Source organism: Pristis pectinata, chromosome 19 (genome assembly GCF_009764475.1).
Source record: "Pristis pectinata isolate sPriPec2 chromosome 19, sPriPec2.1.pri, whole genome shotgun sequence".
Classification (NCBI taxonomy): Eukaryota; Metazoa; Chordata; class Chondrichthyes; order Rhinopristiformes; family Pristidae; genus Pristis; species Pristis pectinata.
Window position 1 is genome coordinate 21,210,780 of NC_067423.1, and position 16,082 is coordinate 21,226,861.

Sequence of the window (16,082 nt, forward strand, 5' to 3'; positions counted from 1 at the left end):
CACACCATACGCCACCTTAACCACCCTATTAACTTGTGCGGTAACTTTGAGGGATCTATGGACCTGGACCACAAGATTCCTCTGGTACTTCACACCGCTAAGCATCCTGCCATTAACCTTGCACTCTGCCTTCAAGTTCGATCTTCCAAAGTGTTTCACTTTACACTTCTCTGGATTGAACTCCAACTGTCACTTCTCTGTCCAGCTCTGCATCCTGTCTATATCCTCTTGTAACCTATAACAACCTTCTACACTATCCACAACACCACCAACCTTTGTGTCACCTGCAAACTTACTGACCCACCTTTTCACTTCCTCATCCAAGTCATTTATAAAAATCACAAAGAGTAGGGGTCCCAGAACTGATCTCTGCGGAACACCACTGGTCACTGACCTCCATGCAGAATATGCTCCATCTACTCCCACCCTCTGCCTTCTGTGGGCAGGCCAATTCCAAATCCATGCAGTCAAGTTTCCATGGATCCCATGCCTTATGACTTTCTGGATGAGCCTATAATGGGGAATCTTGTCAAACACCTTACTAAAATCCATATACATCACATCCACTGCTCTACCTTCATCAGTTTGTTTTGTCACCATGTTCCTATTAACTCCTCTGAGATTCTACCTCTCACCTACACACTAGAGGAAATTTACAGTGGTCAATTGACCTACCAGCCCACACACCTTTGGGATATGGGAGGAAATTGGAGCACTTGAGGGGAAACTCGCATGGTCAGAGGGAAAATGTGCATATTCCATACTGACAGCACAGGAGATCAGGGTGAACATGGATCGTTGGAGCTGTGAGACAGCTGTGCCACTCTATTGATGTATTCTGGTATACATCATTCTAGATATGGCGTGTGTTTTGGTTTTGCTGACTTCATAATAAACACAAGCATATCAGCTGATTTGAAAACTACTTGTAATCTTGGAATATCAAAGCAGTAAAAGGTAATTGTGAATTCATGTTAACTGGGACTGAAGTAAGAACATTCAACTTGGTTTAATATTATATCTTGGCTGATTTGATCTTTGTGCCCAATAACGCTCATCCACCCTACACTCCAAAATCTATCCATAACGACGCATCATCCACAACTATGAGAGTGAGAGAGTTCCAAAGACTTGCAGTCCACTGGAGATACTCTTCAATGGCTAAACTGATCACTGATCTGGATATTTTGCCCTCTAGTTCTATGCTTTCCCCCACAGGAAGAAACATCCTATTTACCTCGTCAAGCCCCAAATAGAATCTTGTATTCTTAATGCCACCTTTTCACATATTCTGCTCAATTTTCTTTCAAAGGACAGCACTCTAACAGTAGGAATCAAGCTAATGAATTTTTTCCTACTCTGCCTTCAAGGCAGGTGTATCTTTCTTGAAATGAGGAAACCTAAGCAGTATTTTAGTTCTGGTCTCACATTATAATTTTTAAAAAATCTTTTATTTTTGTAGTTGGGCTTCCATGCTTATACTCCTTAACACTTGCAGCAGAGGGCAAAATTCTGTTTACCTTAATTGCTGTTGCTTCATGTTAATTTTGTCTGTCTTAGACAAGGGTGGCCAGATGTGAAACACTGAAGTTTAATGGTCTCATGCTGTTTAAATAATATTCTGCTTTTCTGGTATTCCTAACACATTGGATAATTGTAGTTCACCTCAAGATACATTTTTGCAATTTTTTTATTATTTCTTGGGATCTGAGCCTTGCTGGCAAGACCAGCATTTATTGCTAAATTGCCCTTTTGGAAGATAATGATGAACTGCTGCAGTCATTCAGCTGGAGTTCCTCTTATGCTTCTGTGTAGGTATTTCCAGGGTTTAGACCCAGTGGCAATGAAAGACTGGCACTGTATGTGCAACTTGCAGATGAGTATTCCCGTGTACCTGCTGCTGCTGCTGCTGCTGCTGCTGTTGTTTGAGCTTCCTTGTCCTGGATTAAGTGTCTGACTTGTGCCTTGTAGATGTTGGATAGGCTTTGGGTTGTCATTCACTTATTTAACCTATCTATATCCTAACTTTGTGTCCTCATCACAATTTGCTTTTCCACCTATTATTTGTTCCTTCTGCACATCTGTATGCATTACACGATCCCTTCATCTGAGTAAATCATGAATAGATTTTAAAGGCATAGGCCCCTGCACTGATCCCTGAGGATCTTCACTAGATACTGCTTCTTAATGTGAAAATGACCCTGTTGCCCTTTAAATGCAGCACATGATAAAACACACCAGACAATGACTTTGTCTAACAACTATACTTTATTAATTGCAATTAGTTCAAACAACTCAAAGGTTCACTACATAGTTTCAAACAAGACTTGTTAACTCTTTAGTTTCACAGCTTTTTTAGTTACACAACTTTCTCATTTACTTTCACAACTCATTTTACCCATTCTTGATGGACCTGGCCAGGGTTTGATCTTGGTGAGGTCTTCTGATCCCCTGATTTGGGGTCGTCTTCTTCAGTGGATGTTCTCCAGAGTCACTGCTGCTGGTCATCTCATAATGCACCTTTTTATAGATTTCTTCACATACCTTTCAAACATTGAGTTCTTCATTGCCACTTAGCTGTAATTCTAATCCTTATCCATTCAAGTATGTTTCTTTAACTTCAAATTCCTGCTGGTGCCATTGCCCAATTACTTCAACCACTTGGTTCCTTAATTACCAGAGTGTTTGTTTGTGCTTCTTGTAACTTATCTAATTGTACTTTCCACAAGATGTCAGTTCCTTAGAAACATCATCATTTGATTGTTCTGTCCTCCTGATGACTCACAGTGGGATATTTACAATGGGATTGTTCCCAGGGCTGTAAAGGTGTCTCCTCTATACTGACTGCTAGTTACGTGACCTACCTTCAGTGTCTCTTTGTTCTGTGCTTCCCAAGAAAGTATCCTTCCAGAGCCTGATAGGATACTTGACGTCACGCTGGCTGCTACAACCCTTTTTATCCTTCCTATGTTTTCCATTAACCAATCCTCTGTCCATGCTAATATGTTACCCTCAACCCCATGAGCCCTTCTCTTGCATCATAACCTTATTTCATGCCTTTTTCCAAATGCTATAGCTCCTCTGATGTCTTACCCTGCTGGCTGTGTCATCATAGAACAGTAATGGATTTTTAAAAGCAATTCTATTTTCATAAAATTATGTTGCCTCTGCCTAATGATGAGAAGCATCTCTTGGTCCATCATTATCATTTCCTTAATTCCTGTTTTTTATTTTGCTGACAATTAATGTTAATCTAACTGGCCTATACTTCACTTTTTTAATGTGCTTTTCTTGAAAATTTTTCCAAGCCGTTGGGACATTTTCAAAATCTAAGGATCAAAATCTAAATTGCACCCAATGCATCCTTTTTGTCTGTAGCGAAGTCTTTTAAAACATCAGGATGTAGATCATCAGGTTTATGGGATTTCTCATCCCTTAGTCCTGGTAATTTGTCTGTTACTTTTTTCCTACTAATATCCATTGTCTTATGCACCTCGCTGTTTTTCTATTTGGTTCCCCACTTTTTTTTTGTGGCTTTAATGCTTTCCTTGTAAAGACAGGTATACGCTATTTCGTTATCATGTTTGCTGTTTTCCTGTTCCCCACTTTTTTTTAATGCCCCTGCCTGAACTTTTGAGGCATTGTTGTCTGTTTTTGCTACTCTCTTCCATTTGACAGCCTTGTAGAAGCTCTAACTTAATGGTGAAGCATGAGTTCTTTTGTAAAACAGTTTTAGAATATAGAAAGTTAAATTGACAAATGTCATATTGCATTCATGCTTTGGAGTTTTCCTAGATTGTTTGCTGAAGTCCATGAATGACAAAATTTCCAGTAAGAGATGAAATTAGAAAAAGTAGGAGTATTAGAAATTGGACATGTGCTGTTCAAGGGAATAACTGAATGTTTCATTGTCAGCCTTCTGCATGTGTTTAATGTAGAGGATATCTACCTTGAGGTTCTCCTTAAACTCTAACTCTATTTTCCAGTGTCTGTTTGCTGTTTACAAACTAAGAGTAGCTAAAAGTGACTCTGGACCTATTTAAATTATAAATCTACCCATTTAGATGTCTGTTTAGCATGTCTGAAGAGATTGAAAATAACCAAAGATTTGTGGTGAAGGTTCAGCAGCTAGGACTTCTACACCGCAGGTAATTAATTATTGAAATAAATTGCCATGAATATTGAAATGAAGCTGAATGTGCTTTTGGGATGATCATTGAAAGAGGATATGCTGAGTAGGGTTGTAACCTTCAGCAGTGTTAAGTCCAGTAGTCATTTAATTGAGTTGAAAAATGTCCAGCTGTTCTGTGACTTACCATTATTTAATGTGTGGTGAAGTCTAAATTCCATGTTGCTACCTATAATGCCACACACTCATCAAATGGAGAATGACACGCACCAACTGACCTTCATCCATCGTGGCATCTTTCAAAATGAACAGTTGCCTCTGTACTGATTTTTGGCTCAATGGGATTATTTCATTTTTCCATTTTCAGGTCTGAACAACCTCGTATAACCAAAGATGTGATTTGTTTTCATTCAGAAGACTTTTTAGAGGTGGTGCAGAGGTTGCAGTTAGATCTGCATGAACCACCATTGTCTCAGGTAATTCAAGTTAAGTAATCAAAACACATTTATAAATAATATTTACACTTAATTTTAAATTTCTCCAAAATAGAAACTAAAAGCTATCTTTCTAAATGATGATTAATTATGTTTGTTTTAGCAGGTTGTTTTTTTTTGCTTTTCCCCCGGTGGCTGTGACGTGTAGAGCCATTTAGGATGGGAAGCTCTAAATTCAATTCTTCTGGTTTAGGGAGGGGAATAATCTGCCAAGGCACCGCCCTGTTGAAAAATGTATTTAAGTAGATGGTGGGTGAAGAAGATAGAGCTGGTACAGTGCACCAAACTTGTTTGAAGAAGAAGAAACTGGGCTACAAAATTTTTATTTAGAAAATGCTAGTTTTGATCTTAGTTTTTTTTACTTGAACACTTATTAGGTAATGTTTCTTTTTTCTCAATAGATGAATGGATACAGCCACATGGGTGACATAGTCCAGAGAAAATGTGCTCTGGTTCAATTAAAGATTAGTGTTTCCAGAAAGCATTTTGCCATTGCGAGGCTCACTTCAATGGCAGGCAAAGCAAGAACTGATGAAAGTTGGGGAGTAGGGGGGGGGGGAGGGGGGGGAGTTGGGGGGGAAATAGTAAACACAAATAAGAAATCATTTAATTCTTCTTATAGTTGGATTGGGGAAAAATATCGGCAGTACCTGAGCTTGTGTATGCCAGAAATTACTGTGTTTATGTATTTCATGTATACAATTTTAATTGCTGAACCTGTTTTTTTTTATTTTTAGTGTGTTCAGTGGGTAGATGATGCAAAGCTCAACCAGATAAGAAGAGAGGGTATTCGTTATGCTAGAATTCAACTGTATGACAATGATGTGTACTTCATTCCCCGGAATGTTGTACACCAATTCAAGACTGTCTCTGCAGTTTGCAGCTTAGCATGGCACATACGGTTGAAACAATATCATCCAGATGCAGGAGATCCACCTGCTCAAGGTTGTGCTTCTGAAGGCTCAGAATTACTAGCAGACACCAAGTGCCCAGTTATCAAAATGGAGACTGAGGACAAAAAGCAGGGTGATGATGTTACTGCTGAAAGTGCAAAGCAAGAAGAAATCAAGATAGAACTTAATATCACAGAGCTCTCGGAAATTAAAGTGGAGTCTGGAAGCACTGAATCACAGTATGTAGCTGAATCGAAAGATCTAGCATGTTCAAATACCAAAATTGACTGTGGAGATGAAGAACAGCTACTCTCAGTGAACACAAATGTGCATGACTAGCAACACAACTTTTCTTACTGATATGTGTATATTCTTTGGAGCTTTTATTTTTTTTAAATGTATCTTAAAACAATGGTGTGACGTACAAAATATGTTCTTGCTTATGTAAGCTCTGTGAGGCAAGCTTGTTACTGTTCTTAAGACTGTTACATGGTAGGACAGAAAAGTACATGTAGCTTTGTAACATTCCTCAGTGCCTGTCCATAACTGTGAAATATAACAGCACTTAGGGGGTGGGTGCACTGTCACACTGCAGATAAAATGGTGGCGGGTGAGGGGTTGGGGGGAGGGAGGGAAGGGAGGGAATTTAAAAAAAAATTACTTTTTTATTTTTAGATAAAAAAGTAGTGCAGGTAGAAGCAGAGTTGACTTCGGCATATACTTTTTTGTAAGCTGAGCCAAAATTGTTTCCAGATTCAAGCTTATCCATAGAGCTTATGTCAAACTAGGTGCAAGTTTGAATACTGATATTTGTGTCAACCCAGTAGTGTAAATACATTTTTATTATAATTATGTAGTGTGATTTCAAACTAAATTCTGAACCACTTAATAAAGGTTCAGTGTACTTTGATGTTTTTTTTATATACTTAAGCATCAATTGTACTAGCCTTTGGTTGTTTTACACCAACATTATTTTATTTCACCTAATGTAGATGTGATGAAGTTTGTGTAACCATGCAGACAAATCCAGATTTTCTTTGTTTCTCTCCCAGAGGGAGAAGGAAAGGAATTGAGTGCAAAGTTATCATATTCTAGATTTCAAAATAAAGCTATTCATTATGTGCTGTTCTCCAAGATGAAGTACTGGTGCCCCTTCAAAGCCAGTTTATAAGGATCTCTGCCTCTTCACTAAGTATCTGCAAACCCTTGAATCATTTATGGTCCTGACATTAGTGTGGAGTCTTCATGTTGTTTCTTTATCTCCTCATCTGCATTTAGGCAGGGAAATGTTAAAAGCTTAAGGATTTAATCACGGTTACACAGTATAGTTTGTATTTTTTGGATTGTTCTCCTGTGGATCCATAGCCCCAAACATATTGGAAAATACCAGCGATGTCCTTCCCATAAGGTAGATTATTTCTAACTCACCACCAAGTCCAGGGGTGGAGCACCAGCATAGTTAGTTGAAATGCTGGATCTGGTAAATATGTGTCATTGAGGAATATTGGTAAAAGAAGTCAATGGAGATCAAGGGGAAAACATGAGTCATACCTCATAGGAAAATGAGAATGATTGTTAGAGGTTAATCATCAATGCATTAGTTCCTCAGGACAATGGCCTAGGCCCAACCATCTTCCATTGCTTCATCGGTGTTCTTCCTTCCATTGTGGGTTCAGAAGTGAGGAGGTTTGCTGATGATTGCACATTGTTCAATTCCATTTGCAATGCCTCAGAAATTAGACTGGCCATACCTATTTGCAGCCAGATTTAGACAACATTCAGGCATGGGGTGATGCGGTGAGTAATATTTGTAGCACGAAGGTGCCAGACAATGACCATCTGTAACAACAAGTCATCTAACCACCTATCCTCAACATTCAGTCAAATTGCTGAGTCTCCCACCATGAACTCTCTGGAGGTCGCCATTGACCAGAAGCTCAATCAGACCAGTCACAAATACTGTGACATGAAGAGCAGGTCAGAGGCTGCGTGTCCTGAGGCGAGTGATGGTTCCTGACGCCAAGCTTTTTCATCTACATAGCACAAGTGATTGGATCTGCACTCATCCAGGAGTATTCAGTGACATTCAAGATGCTCAACACTATCCAGAACAAAGCATCCTGCATAGTTGGTATCCCAAGCACCAGAAGTGCATGGTGGCTGCAGTTTGTACCATCTACAAAATACATTGTAGTTATCTGCGTAAGCAATTCCAGCAGGACTTCTAAACCTATGATCATAAGACACAGGAGCAGAATTAGGCCATTCAGCTTATCAAGTCTGCTCTGCCATTTGATCATGGCCAATTTAAATTTTCCCTCTCAACCCCATTCTCCTGCCTTCACCCTGTAGCGTTTGACTCCCTTACTGATCAAAAACCTATCAACCTCTGCTTTAAATATGCCCAATGACTTGGCCTCCACAGCCACTGGGGCAATGAATTCCACAGATTCACCACCCTCTGGCTAAAGAAATTCCTCCTCATCTCAGTTTTAAAGGGATGCCCCTTTATTCTAAGGCTGTGCCCTTGGATCCTAGACTCTCCTACTAATGGAAACATTCTCTCCATGTCCACTCTATCCAGGCCTTTCAGTATGACCTCTACCACCAAGTAAGATGTGAACTTTGGGTGTTTGGGAACACCACCACCTGCATGTTGCACAGTAGGCAGATTTGGAAATACATTGTTGGTCTTTCATCTTCATTGTGTCTCTAAAGGCTGGAGTTCCCTCTTGAAAAGCATCCTGGGAGTCACTTCATCTTAAGAACTGCAACAGTTCAAAAAGTGGCTCACCACCACCTGCTGGAGGCCAATTAGGGATGGGCAATAAATGCTGACATTGCTGGTGATGCCCAGATCTGGAAAAAAATTAAAAATCTGGCCATAGCTTTGTAAGAGAACTTTCAAAAGTAACATCACCTCATACATTTGAATTGGTTCACTGACCTAGATTTAAAGAAATGTATGCTGTTTACCTTTATTGTTTTAATTTATAGGAGTATAAACTTTTAAGTAGATTTTTTAAATAGTTAATTCTACTTAACATTTAAAAAAAATATATCTGATTACCAGAGTTACTTAAAAACTGTCTTTGGCCTTTGATAGCAGCAAGCTGGCAAAAAGTCTGAGAGTGGGAAATTAGGGTCCACTGCCTGAGGCCAGATGTCACTTTGCCAAATGGCTGTGGAAGCCCAGTCTCGTGTTCCATTGGAATAGCAGAGGCACAAATGCCAACTGGGATGATGGGAATAATAGGGAGTGGGTGGAGGGAAGCCCTGGTGGCAAGCCAGATTGATCATGATCTGACCCATTACTACTTTACCCAGTTGCAGCAATATTGACCAAATTAGTATTCTGCAGCATCAGCTTTGAATTAGTGAATATTCACTCTTGTTTAAAACCACAATATTCACACACAATTTGTCATTCAGTGCTAGTGTGATGATTAGCTACACATAAGTATATCTGTGCAATGTTAATATTAGATAATGTTTCCTTCAGTAATCTTTACATATAATGTTAGGAGAATCACCATGCTTAGGATAAAGAGAAACTTATGCTAGGAATCCAAAATAAAAAAACACTAAAGATTCAGCATAAAAGGCAACATCTGAGAAGAGTACTTAATGTTTTGGATTAATAACCTTTCACAAGAACTGAAAAGATTCCAGCCCAAGATTTAATAAGCAGAATCAATGAGGGAGATAAAACGGGGGTCTGTGATAGATTGGAAAGGCAATATTAAACAATAGATGTGGTGAAAATGTGAATAGTAGAATCATTATCTAAAAATGTTGATTTCAAACGTTGAGACTGATGCCTGGTTGAGGTTTGATTTCTTGAGCTTACATTGATTTTTCTTTGGGCCAATGATGGGAATGAGATGGAAAATTAAATGACAAACAATTGGTAGTTTGAGGGTCATGCGTGCAAATTGAATTGAGAAGTTAAAGCATTTTACTTCCCACAATAGAGGACATTATATGTTGCAAAGCACAAATACCTGACAAAGTTGAAAGACGCAAGTAAATTGCTGAATCACCTGGAAGGCTTTTTGGGGATCTTGACGATGAGAAGGGAGGAGCTAAAATCATTGAATTTGAATATCCTAAGTCTTAAGGATGGCAATTATTGCAAATATAAAGAACAGGCAGTAGTTTTATTAAGTGTTGGTTTATGGGATAGTAATTGGATTTACTTTGCGTTCTTCTCCCAACCATTTAATAGTTTAAGCCACCATTAAATGGCATTTCCATGCTTCCATCTCTGCTATATAACCTATTTACAATATTCTGTGAATTTGCACCTTGAGGTTCATCATGCTTTGTGAGAAAGAAAAATAATTATTTTAAGTGAAATCTATGCCAAAGCTATAAACTACCAGTGTACCAATTTTTTATCAGTACTTAATGCTAATCAGTTGATGTCATCTGGGTTGGGAACAAGGTCACAACGCTCGTGCTGGGCAAAATAGCTGGTTTTCTGGTTCTTGATCATAAAGATGTAAGAATGCATGTAAGGGTGAACTAAGATTGGATTGGGCTCAAGTGTAATGCCTTCAAATGACAATTTTGTTGGTACTTGAACTCAGAGTTTACACTGACAGTTGAACTGTGAAGAGACTTGTAGAAATTGATGTCTCAAAAGGGGTGAAGACAAAAATAATCCCATAAGTTTGTAACAAGACTATTGATGTTTTCCAGTTATTTTGCCAAACCTTTTTTGAGCTTATTCTATGAAGCCTTGCTGTTCAATTATCTGTCATCTTTTATTTGGTCTTCATTTAGCCTTGCATGTTTTCCTTATTCCCCTCCTGTAGGGTTACAGTCACATAAGTACCTCCAGGTGTGATCAAATCAGCATTTCATCATATGACTCTGATTATAGTGTTGCATCTAAATATGATTGTCTTTCCTTTTACTTGCAGGTGTTGCTTACGATCTAGTCAGGAATCGTGGCAAACATTTCCTCTTCCAAGGCCAATTGCAGCCTCTTTTCTGCCACAGTGTTGAAACTGATCAACCCAAGAACTATCGGGAATCGATTTGTATGGTCCTTGCAAATAGAATCATAAAGAAGGATCTTAAGTTAAAACACAAAATGCAAGAAATACTCAGGTTGTATCAGTAAAGAAATAGAGTAAACATTTTATCAGAACCACAGTGTTTCAGAATTTTGTTAAATGTTTTTACTGTGAAAGAAATCCCAGGGAGTGTGTAAGAATGTAACAATTCTATTGAACACTTGCTGCTCAGTCATTTGTTGACTGGTAACACTGACGTTCTTGTTTTCTCTAAAGAATGAAATCAGTGACAGAATAGCCTTTAGCGATCATTACCCACATTCAAGTTTTGTTTAGACGACATTATCTAAAAGGACATTTAAGAATATTAGCATGGATAGAGTACTGGCAAACTAACAAGCAGCAGCAAGTTAGGAAAAGGGCTTCATTTTCAGTTTGGCAATGTGTAACCATTGAAGTGCTGTGAAGATCAATGTTGGGTCTGTCCTGGTTACATAATATTTAAGGAAGGAAGTGAATACACTGTAGCCAAATATGCAGGTGTGTATCAGCAAATAGGTTGTGAGGGGTGGGGGTGACAGTGGAGAAAGGAAAGGTTTGAGAAAGACACAAACAGGTTACAGATTGATAATATTGAGTAAGCAAAAAGTTGGCGAAGTAATATGGGAAAATGGAATTTTCTTCACTTTGGGTGGAAGAATAATGAAACAGATTAATATTTAAATGCAGAACATAGGGATTTGGGCTCCATATACATGGGACAGGAAAACTATCCCACAGGTGTAGCAGGCAATCAGGGAGGCTAATGGAATGCTGACTTTTATTTCAAGGATTCAGAGTATAAAAGTAGGGAAGTCTTAGTACAATTACACTAGGCATTAGTTACACTGCATTTAGAATACTGTGTACAGTATTGGTCCCTCTAAGATTCACTAGGATGATTCAAGGTATGTGGAAAGGTTGAATAGACTGGGTCTGTACTCACTGGAGTTTAAAAGAATGAGATGTAAGCTTATGGAAAAATTCTTGGAGTGCTTGAGAAGGTAAATACAGGGAGGTTGCTACCTCTCATGGTAGAGTCTAGGATCAGAAGGCATAGTTTCAGAATAAGGGTTGCCCATTTAAGACTAAGAGGAGGAAGAATTTCATATCCAAAAGATTTGAGTCTCTGGGATTCTTTGCCCCAGGAAAGCTGGTAGAAGCTGAATCTTTGAGTATACTCAAAGATAAGAGAGATTGTTAATCTGTAATTGAATCAAATGCTACATGGATAGGATGGGAAGTACACTTGAGGAAAGTTATTGGCCATAATCTTAATGAATGTTGAGCAAACTGAATGGACTACCCTTGTTCCTAGATCTTTTGGTATTTAGAAAAGTCCTGCTTCAATCCGGTTAAAGTTGTTGAGTAATTGAAGATAATTTTATTTTTTTGGCTTAAGCAATACTCCAAATCACATTAAAATTGAATATGTCAGGTGGAAAATGTTGGAATCTGATATTAGTGAAAACAGTGCAAGTGAACTCATCATAAGCAAACTCATTGAAAGTCTTGGTTTAGGCCAAACTGAAGTGTTAAAGTGGTTTGAAAGATAGTGAGCACTTCTATACTGTAAAAATTTACTGTAAGTTATTCCAAATACTTGAAAACAAGAAATTATTTGTATTTTTGTTTATTTCTTACACAATCTGAAACTATAAATTTTAGGGAGAAAATGATCTTTCATATATATTGTAATGTAATATTTATACATGGGTAAGACTTGTGCTTCCCCGAGTGCCATTTCTCAAAACTGACCCATGGCAGTGTTCATGCTCCAGACTAGCATTCTCTCAATGTGCCAGCCAGTCAGCAAACCTAATTCCTTTTTACTTCATGAAATGCAATAATTGATGCACATTAAATAGTTGACAATAATTACTAGCACGTTTTCCAACCCAAGAAGATTTGTTTCATTTAGGAAATATGCAAAATATAGGATAATTTCTTGTTTTAAAATTGGAAAGATGTGTGCAGTTATGTATTTGGCAATTATGTAGATTCCCTTGTACTGAAATTATTTGCTTCCTAAACTTTGGAAAATTGGTATGAACAAGCTGGATGTCAATGTTGCTACCTTTCCTGAAAATGCTGACACATGCTATAACTCCATGACACAACTCCTAAATTTGGCACAAATATTCCTATTCTCTGCATCACCTCTCCTTTTCTGTAACTTATAACATAAAACAGTGCAGCACAGGAACAGGCTCTTCTGCTCATGATGTCTGTGCCAACCATGATGCAAGTTTAAACTGCACATCTGCCCACACACGGTTTATATCCCTATAACATGTTTGATTTCTTATATTTTTTTCCTAGATCTGATAAAAATCATCAGCCAAAATGGTTAACTGTTCTCCCACTCAACAGCTGCTGTCTGACCTGAGCATTTCCTGTATTTTCTGTTTTTATTTCAGATTTCTGGTATCTATAGCTTTTGCTATATTTGGCCCTCTGACTGGCCCAACCAAAGCTTAAAAGCAGGAACACCATCTTGTGAATTTTATAATTAAAGCATTTTCCATAAAAAGGAAATTATACTGTAGATAATCCAACTATCCTACTTATGTAAATTAGCTGTTTGTCATCAACGTAGCATGTTAAAGGATTTCAGTTGCATAAAATACGAACGGTTTTTGCTTGGAACAGATGGCAGGTGTGGTGGCAACGTGTCATGTATTAATTTACAGGGTGTTTATATAAAAACATTCACATTTACTTCAATAACCACGATGACTTCACAGAATGCACGGGAGAAATGGTTATGAAGAATAACATTTGCAGTTATTTTGACTTAAAAGGATGAGTAAACCACTATTTTCTCCTGTGCTGTAGTGTAAACAGCAAATGCTGAGAATACGCTGCAGGTCAGGCCACGTCCATGGAAGGAGAAATGAAATCGATGACCCTTTCATCAGAACTATAGATGTTGCCTGTCCTGCTAATTTCTTCCAGCACTTTCTGTTTTTGTTTCGAATTTCTCATAATCGCAGGGTTTTTTTGCTCCTGTTCGAGCTATTTCAATTAATCGCCGCACGTTGGAGCAGTTACTAGGCCGGCAATAAAAACTAACGCACTGAGTGAGCACTTCATTAGTCTTGCCTCATAGAATAGGTATTGTACCCTAAATCAATAATTGCTCCAATTATTAACAGCCAAAGAGGTATAAAAATAAAACTAAGCTTCATTTGTGCAAATTGCTCCAATCTCGCGCACACCGCCAGCTGAAAACCTAATTTAAGCAGCATAGCACATAGGTACCAAACCTCCTTTCTGAGATTTGTACCATTCCTGTCATAGCCTGCTTTGCATCTTCCTATTATCTTTACGATTAACATGATTAAAAGGATAGCATCAAAAATCCAGAGTGGGATAAAGATGAGGAACCAGTTCCAAGGAGCTTTATCGTCCAGTTTCAGCACCAATACAATTAGGAAGAGCAGGGTGAAGAGCCAGGTCATCAGAACCCTCTGCGCTAATGACATTCTCATCTAAGACAGGCGGAGGGCACGATGCTCGCCTCTCGATTGTTTGCTCAGAATGTTTCGAGAAACTCTTGCGAAGGTAATCCGTTATGAAAATAAGTTGCATTTCATTTCAATCTATGACTGCGCCATTCGCTCTTTGATGTTACATGTGCACGTCGTTTACTCCGTATGATTATTTATGCTAGTACTTTGATATAAGACATCAACTTCATCCACCCAGAGTGTTCATTCCAGTCATTACTTGGCCATGTTACAATATGTTGTGCGAATGAGAATCGGGTAAACAGCCTTCCATCAGCGATCTCGGATCTCTGCCCACTTCCACGAGGCGAAGCCTCAGCTCAGATGCCCGCTTAAATCCCGTTCAAAACGCTTCTTCCTGGCCCTTCGCTAGGCTTCGCTTCGGTTCCTTTTTGCTTTGCTTTTTGTTGTGCTTTCACTTTCCCTTCGAACCCTTTATCTCGCTGAAAAAGAGCAATTCGTACCCCTTTAATAACACCAGAGCCCCGCCTACGCTGTGATCTGATTAGTGCTTTACGTTGTTGTCATCAATGTGTCCAGTTCGAATTGTGCGGTCACATTGTCAATCACCAGTGTGACACACTTCCGGAATCACTGACTCGACGGTCCCAAGTATATGCGGTGCTTTATAGGAATGGTGTACTTTGATGCACATACATGAATTTTCATAGTTTTATTCCCGTAATTTCATGCCTCCAAAATATATATGATCCCCTTATGAGAAGATATTTCAGAGTCTGCAGAAAATAACCACTCCAAATGAGGACGGTCAGGCTAGTGAAGACCAGATTAAATTATCTGGCAGCTACACTGCTGTTAAATCATGTGGCTGTCCTGCACATTTCTTCGGGTGGAAGAGCTGCAGTGGATAAGATGGCTCCTATAATAGAATTGAAATGATTAACTCAGGAATGGAACAGGCAGAGATTGAAACAAAACACGAGCATCCTAAACACCCCTTTCTCAAATATTATCCTGACCCCCTAGCATCTAGTATGGGGAAATGAGTCTGTACCATTTAACCACGTATTGTAACTACTTCCTATCTACTTGCAACCTAATATACTCCTAGGAGAAACAAAATAAACCTTGGTCAATTAGGTTTCCCAAAATTATTTATAACCTTTCTTTCACCTTATTAATACATGGAAAAGAAATTTCAGATGATAATAACGTTTGTGAAGTTCATTTTCCAATTTGAATGCTCTTGGATGGCTGTATTTATTATATGTATGCAAAGACATTAGAAGGAACCTGTCAAATGAAAGCTAGGATGTTGTTGTAATCTCTGAAAACAAAAATTGGTTCAAATTAAAAAGGCAGAAATTTGCTTTGGGTTATAGAATGTAGGTTAGCCAAGGCATTATGAAGTAATCACCATGGAAGGGCAGACTCCAATCAGAATCTCTATCATAGAAATTTCTGACACAGGAGCCCTATCAGATTATTGTGTCTAAACTGGTTAAAATTGAGCTGCATAGGCTATTCCCTCATCCCAGTTTTTGCAAATTGCAGAATGGCAAGTGCCCCTCCATCTAGCTTTGAAATGTTTCAGCCATGAGTTTCCATCACTGAAATCCACCACTTTTTGGATGATTTTTTTCCATCAACTTATTTCTAGTCTTTCCAATAATTGCTTCAAATCTGCGTTGTCTAGTTGTTGACCTCTGCAAGGAAAATGGGTACTTCCTGTTTAGCTCATGTCAGTGTCTCATTTAATCACATTAATCACTGTCACTTTGTTAAAAGTCTCAATAAATTTCTCGAAGCCAACATTATAACCCTTGAAAGGTTCAACTGTTCAGTGGGGACAACCTGCCCTCAATAAATTCATGTTGATAAAAAAAAATGCAGCTCTGCAAATGGATGACTGTTTTGGCACATATCTGCATTTGGAAAATATATCAACAGTTACCAAGAAAGCTACATAGTCTTCACTGTGGTTACAATGAACTGTTGTTAAAGTGCATTGTAGGATGAGATTGTAAGAT

The 16,082-nt window shown here is 38.5% G+C and overlaps 3 protein-coding genes across 5 annotated transcripts in view; 2 read left to right on the forward strand and 1 right to left on the reverse strand.

The window, feature by feature from the left end:
- Positions 1 to 6,141, forward strand: part of LOC127580419 (lysine-specific demethylase RSBN1L-like) — a 46,241-nt gene extending 40,100 nt beyond the window's left edge. For all 3 annotated transcript variants that reach the window (XM_052033874.1, XM_052033873.1, XM_052033876.1), the window contains 2 exons: positions 4,497 to 4,605; positions 5,361 to 6,141. In XM_052033874.1, coding sequence (XP_051889834.1) covers positions 4,497 to 4,605; positions 5,361 to 5,855 — 604 coding nt within the window. In that variant the 3' untranslated portion in view covers positions 5,856 to 6,141. The remainder of the gene's footprint in view (positions 1 to 4,496; positions 4,606 to 5,360) is intronic.
- A 6,095-nt stretch (positions 6,142 to 12,236) lies between these two features.
- LOC127580506 (transmembrane protein 60-like) lies at positions 12,237 to 14,609 on the reverse strand. Its single transcript, XM_052034084.1, has one exon. The coding sequence runs from the start codon at positions 14,071 to 14,073 to the stop codon at positions 13,675 to 13,677; it is 399 nt and encodes a 132-aa protein (XP_051890044.1). The 5' UTR covers positions 14,074 to 14,609; the 3' UTR covers positions 12,237 to 13,674.
- Positions 14,065 to 16,082, forward strand: part of LOC127580505 (protein PHTF2-like) — an 88,402-nt gene continuing 86,384 nt past the window's right edge. The window contains exon 1 of the mRNA XM_052034073.1: positions 14,065 to 14,146. The gene's annotated coding sequence lies outside the window, so the exon portion shown is untranslated. The remainder of the gene's footprint in view (positions 14,147 to 16,082) is intronic.

What these genes read in the sequence shown, in the direction of transcription:
- LOC127580506 (XM_052034084.1), bottom strand. Translation starts at nt 14,073, where the DNA reads ATGAGAATGTCATTAGCGCAGAGGGTTCTGATGACCTGGCTCTTCACC.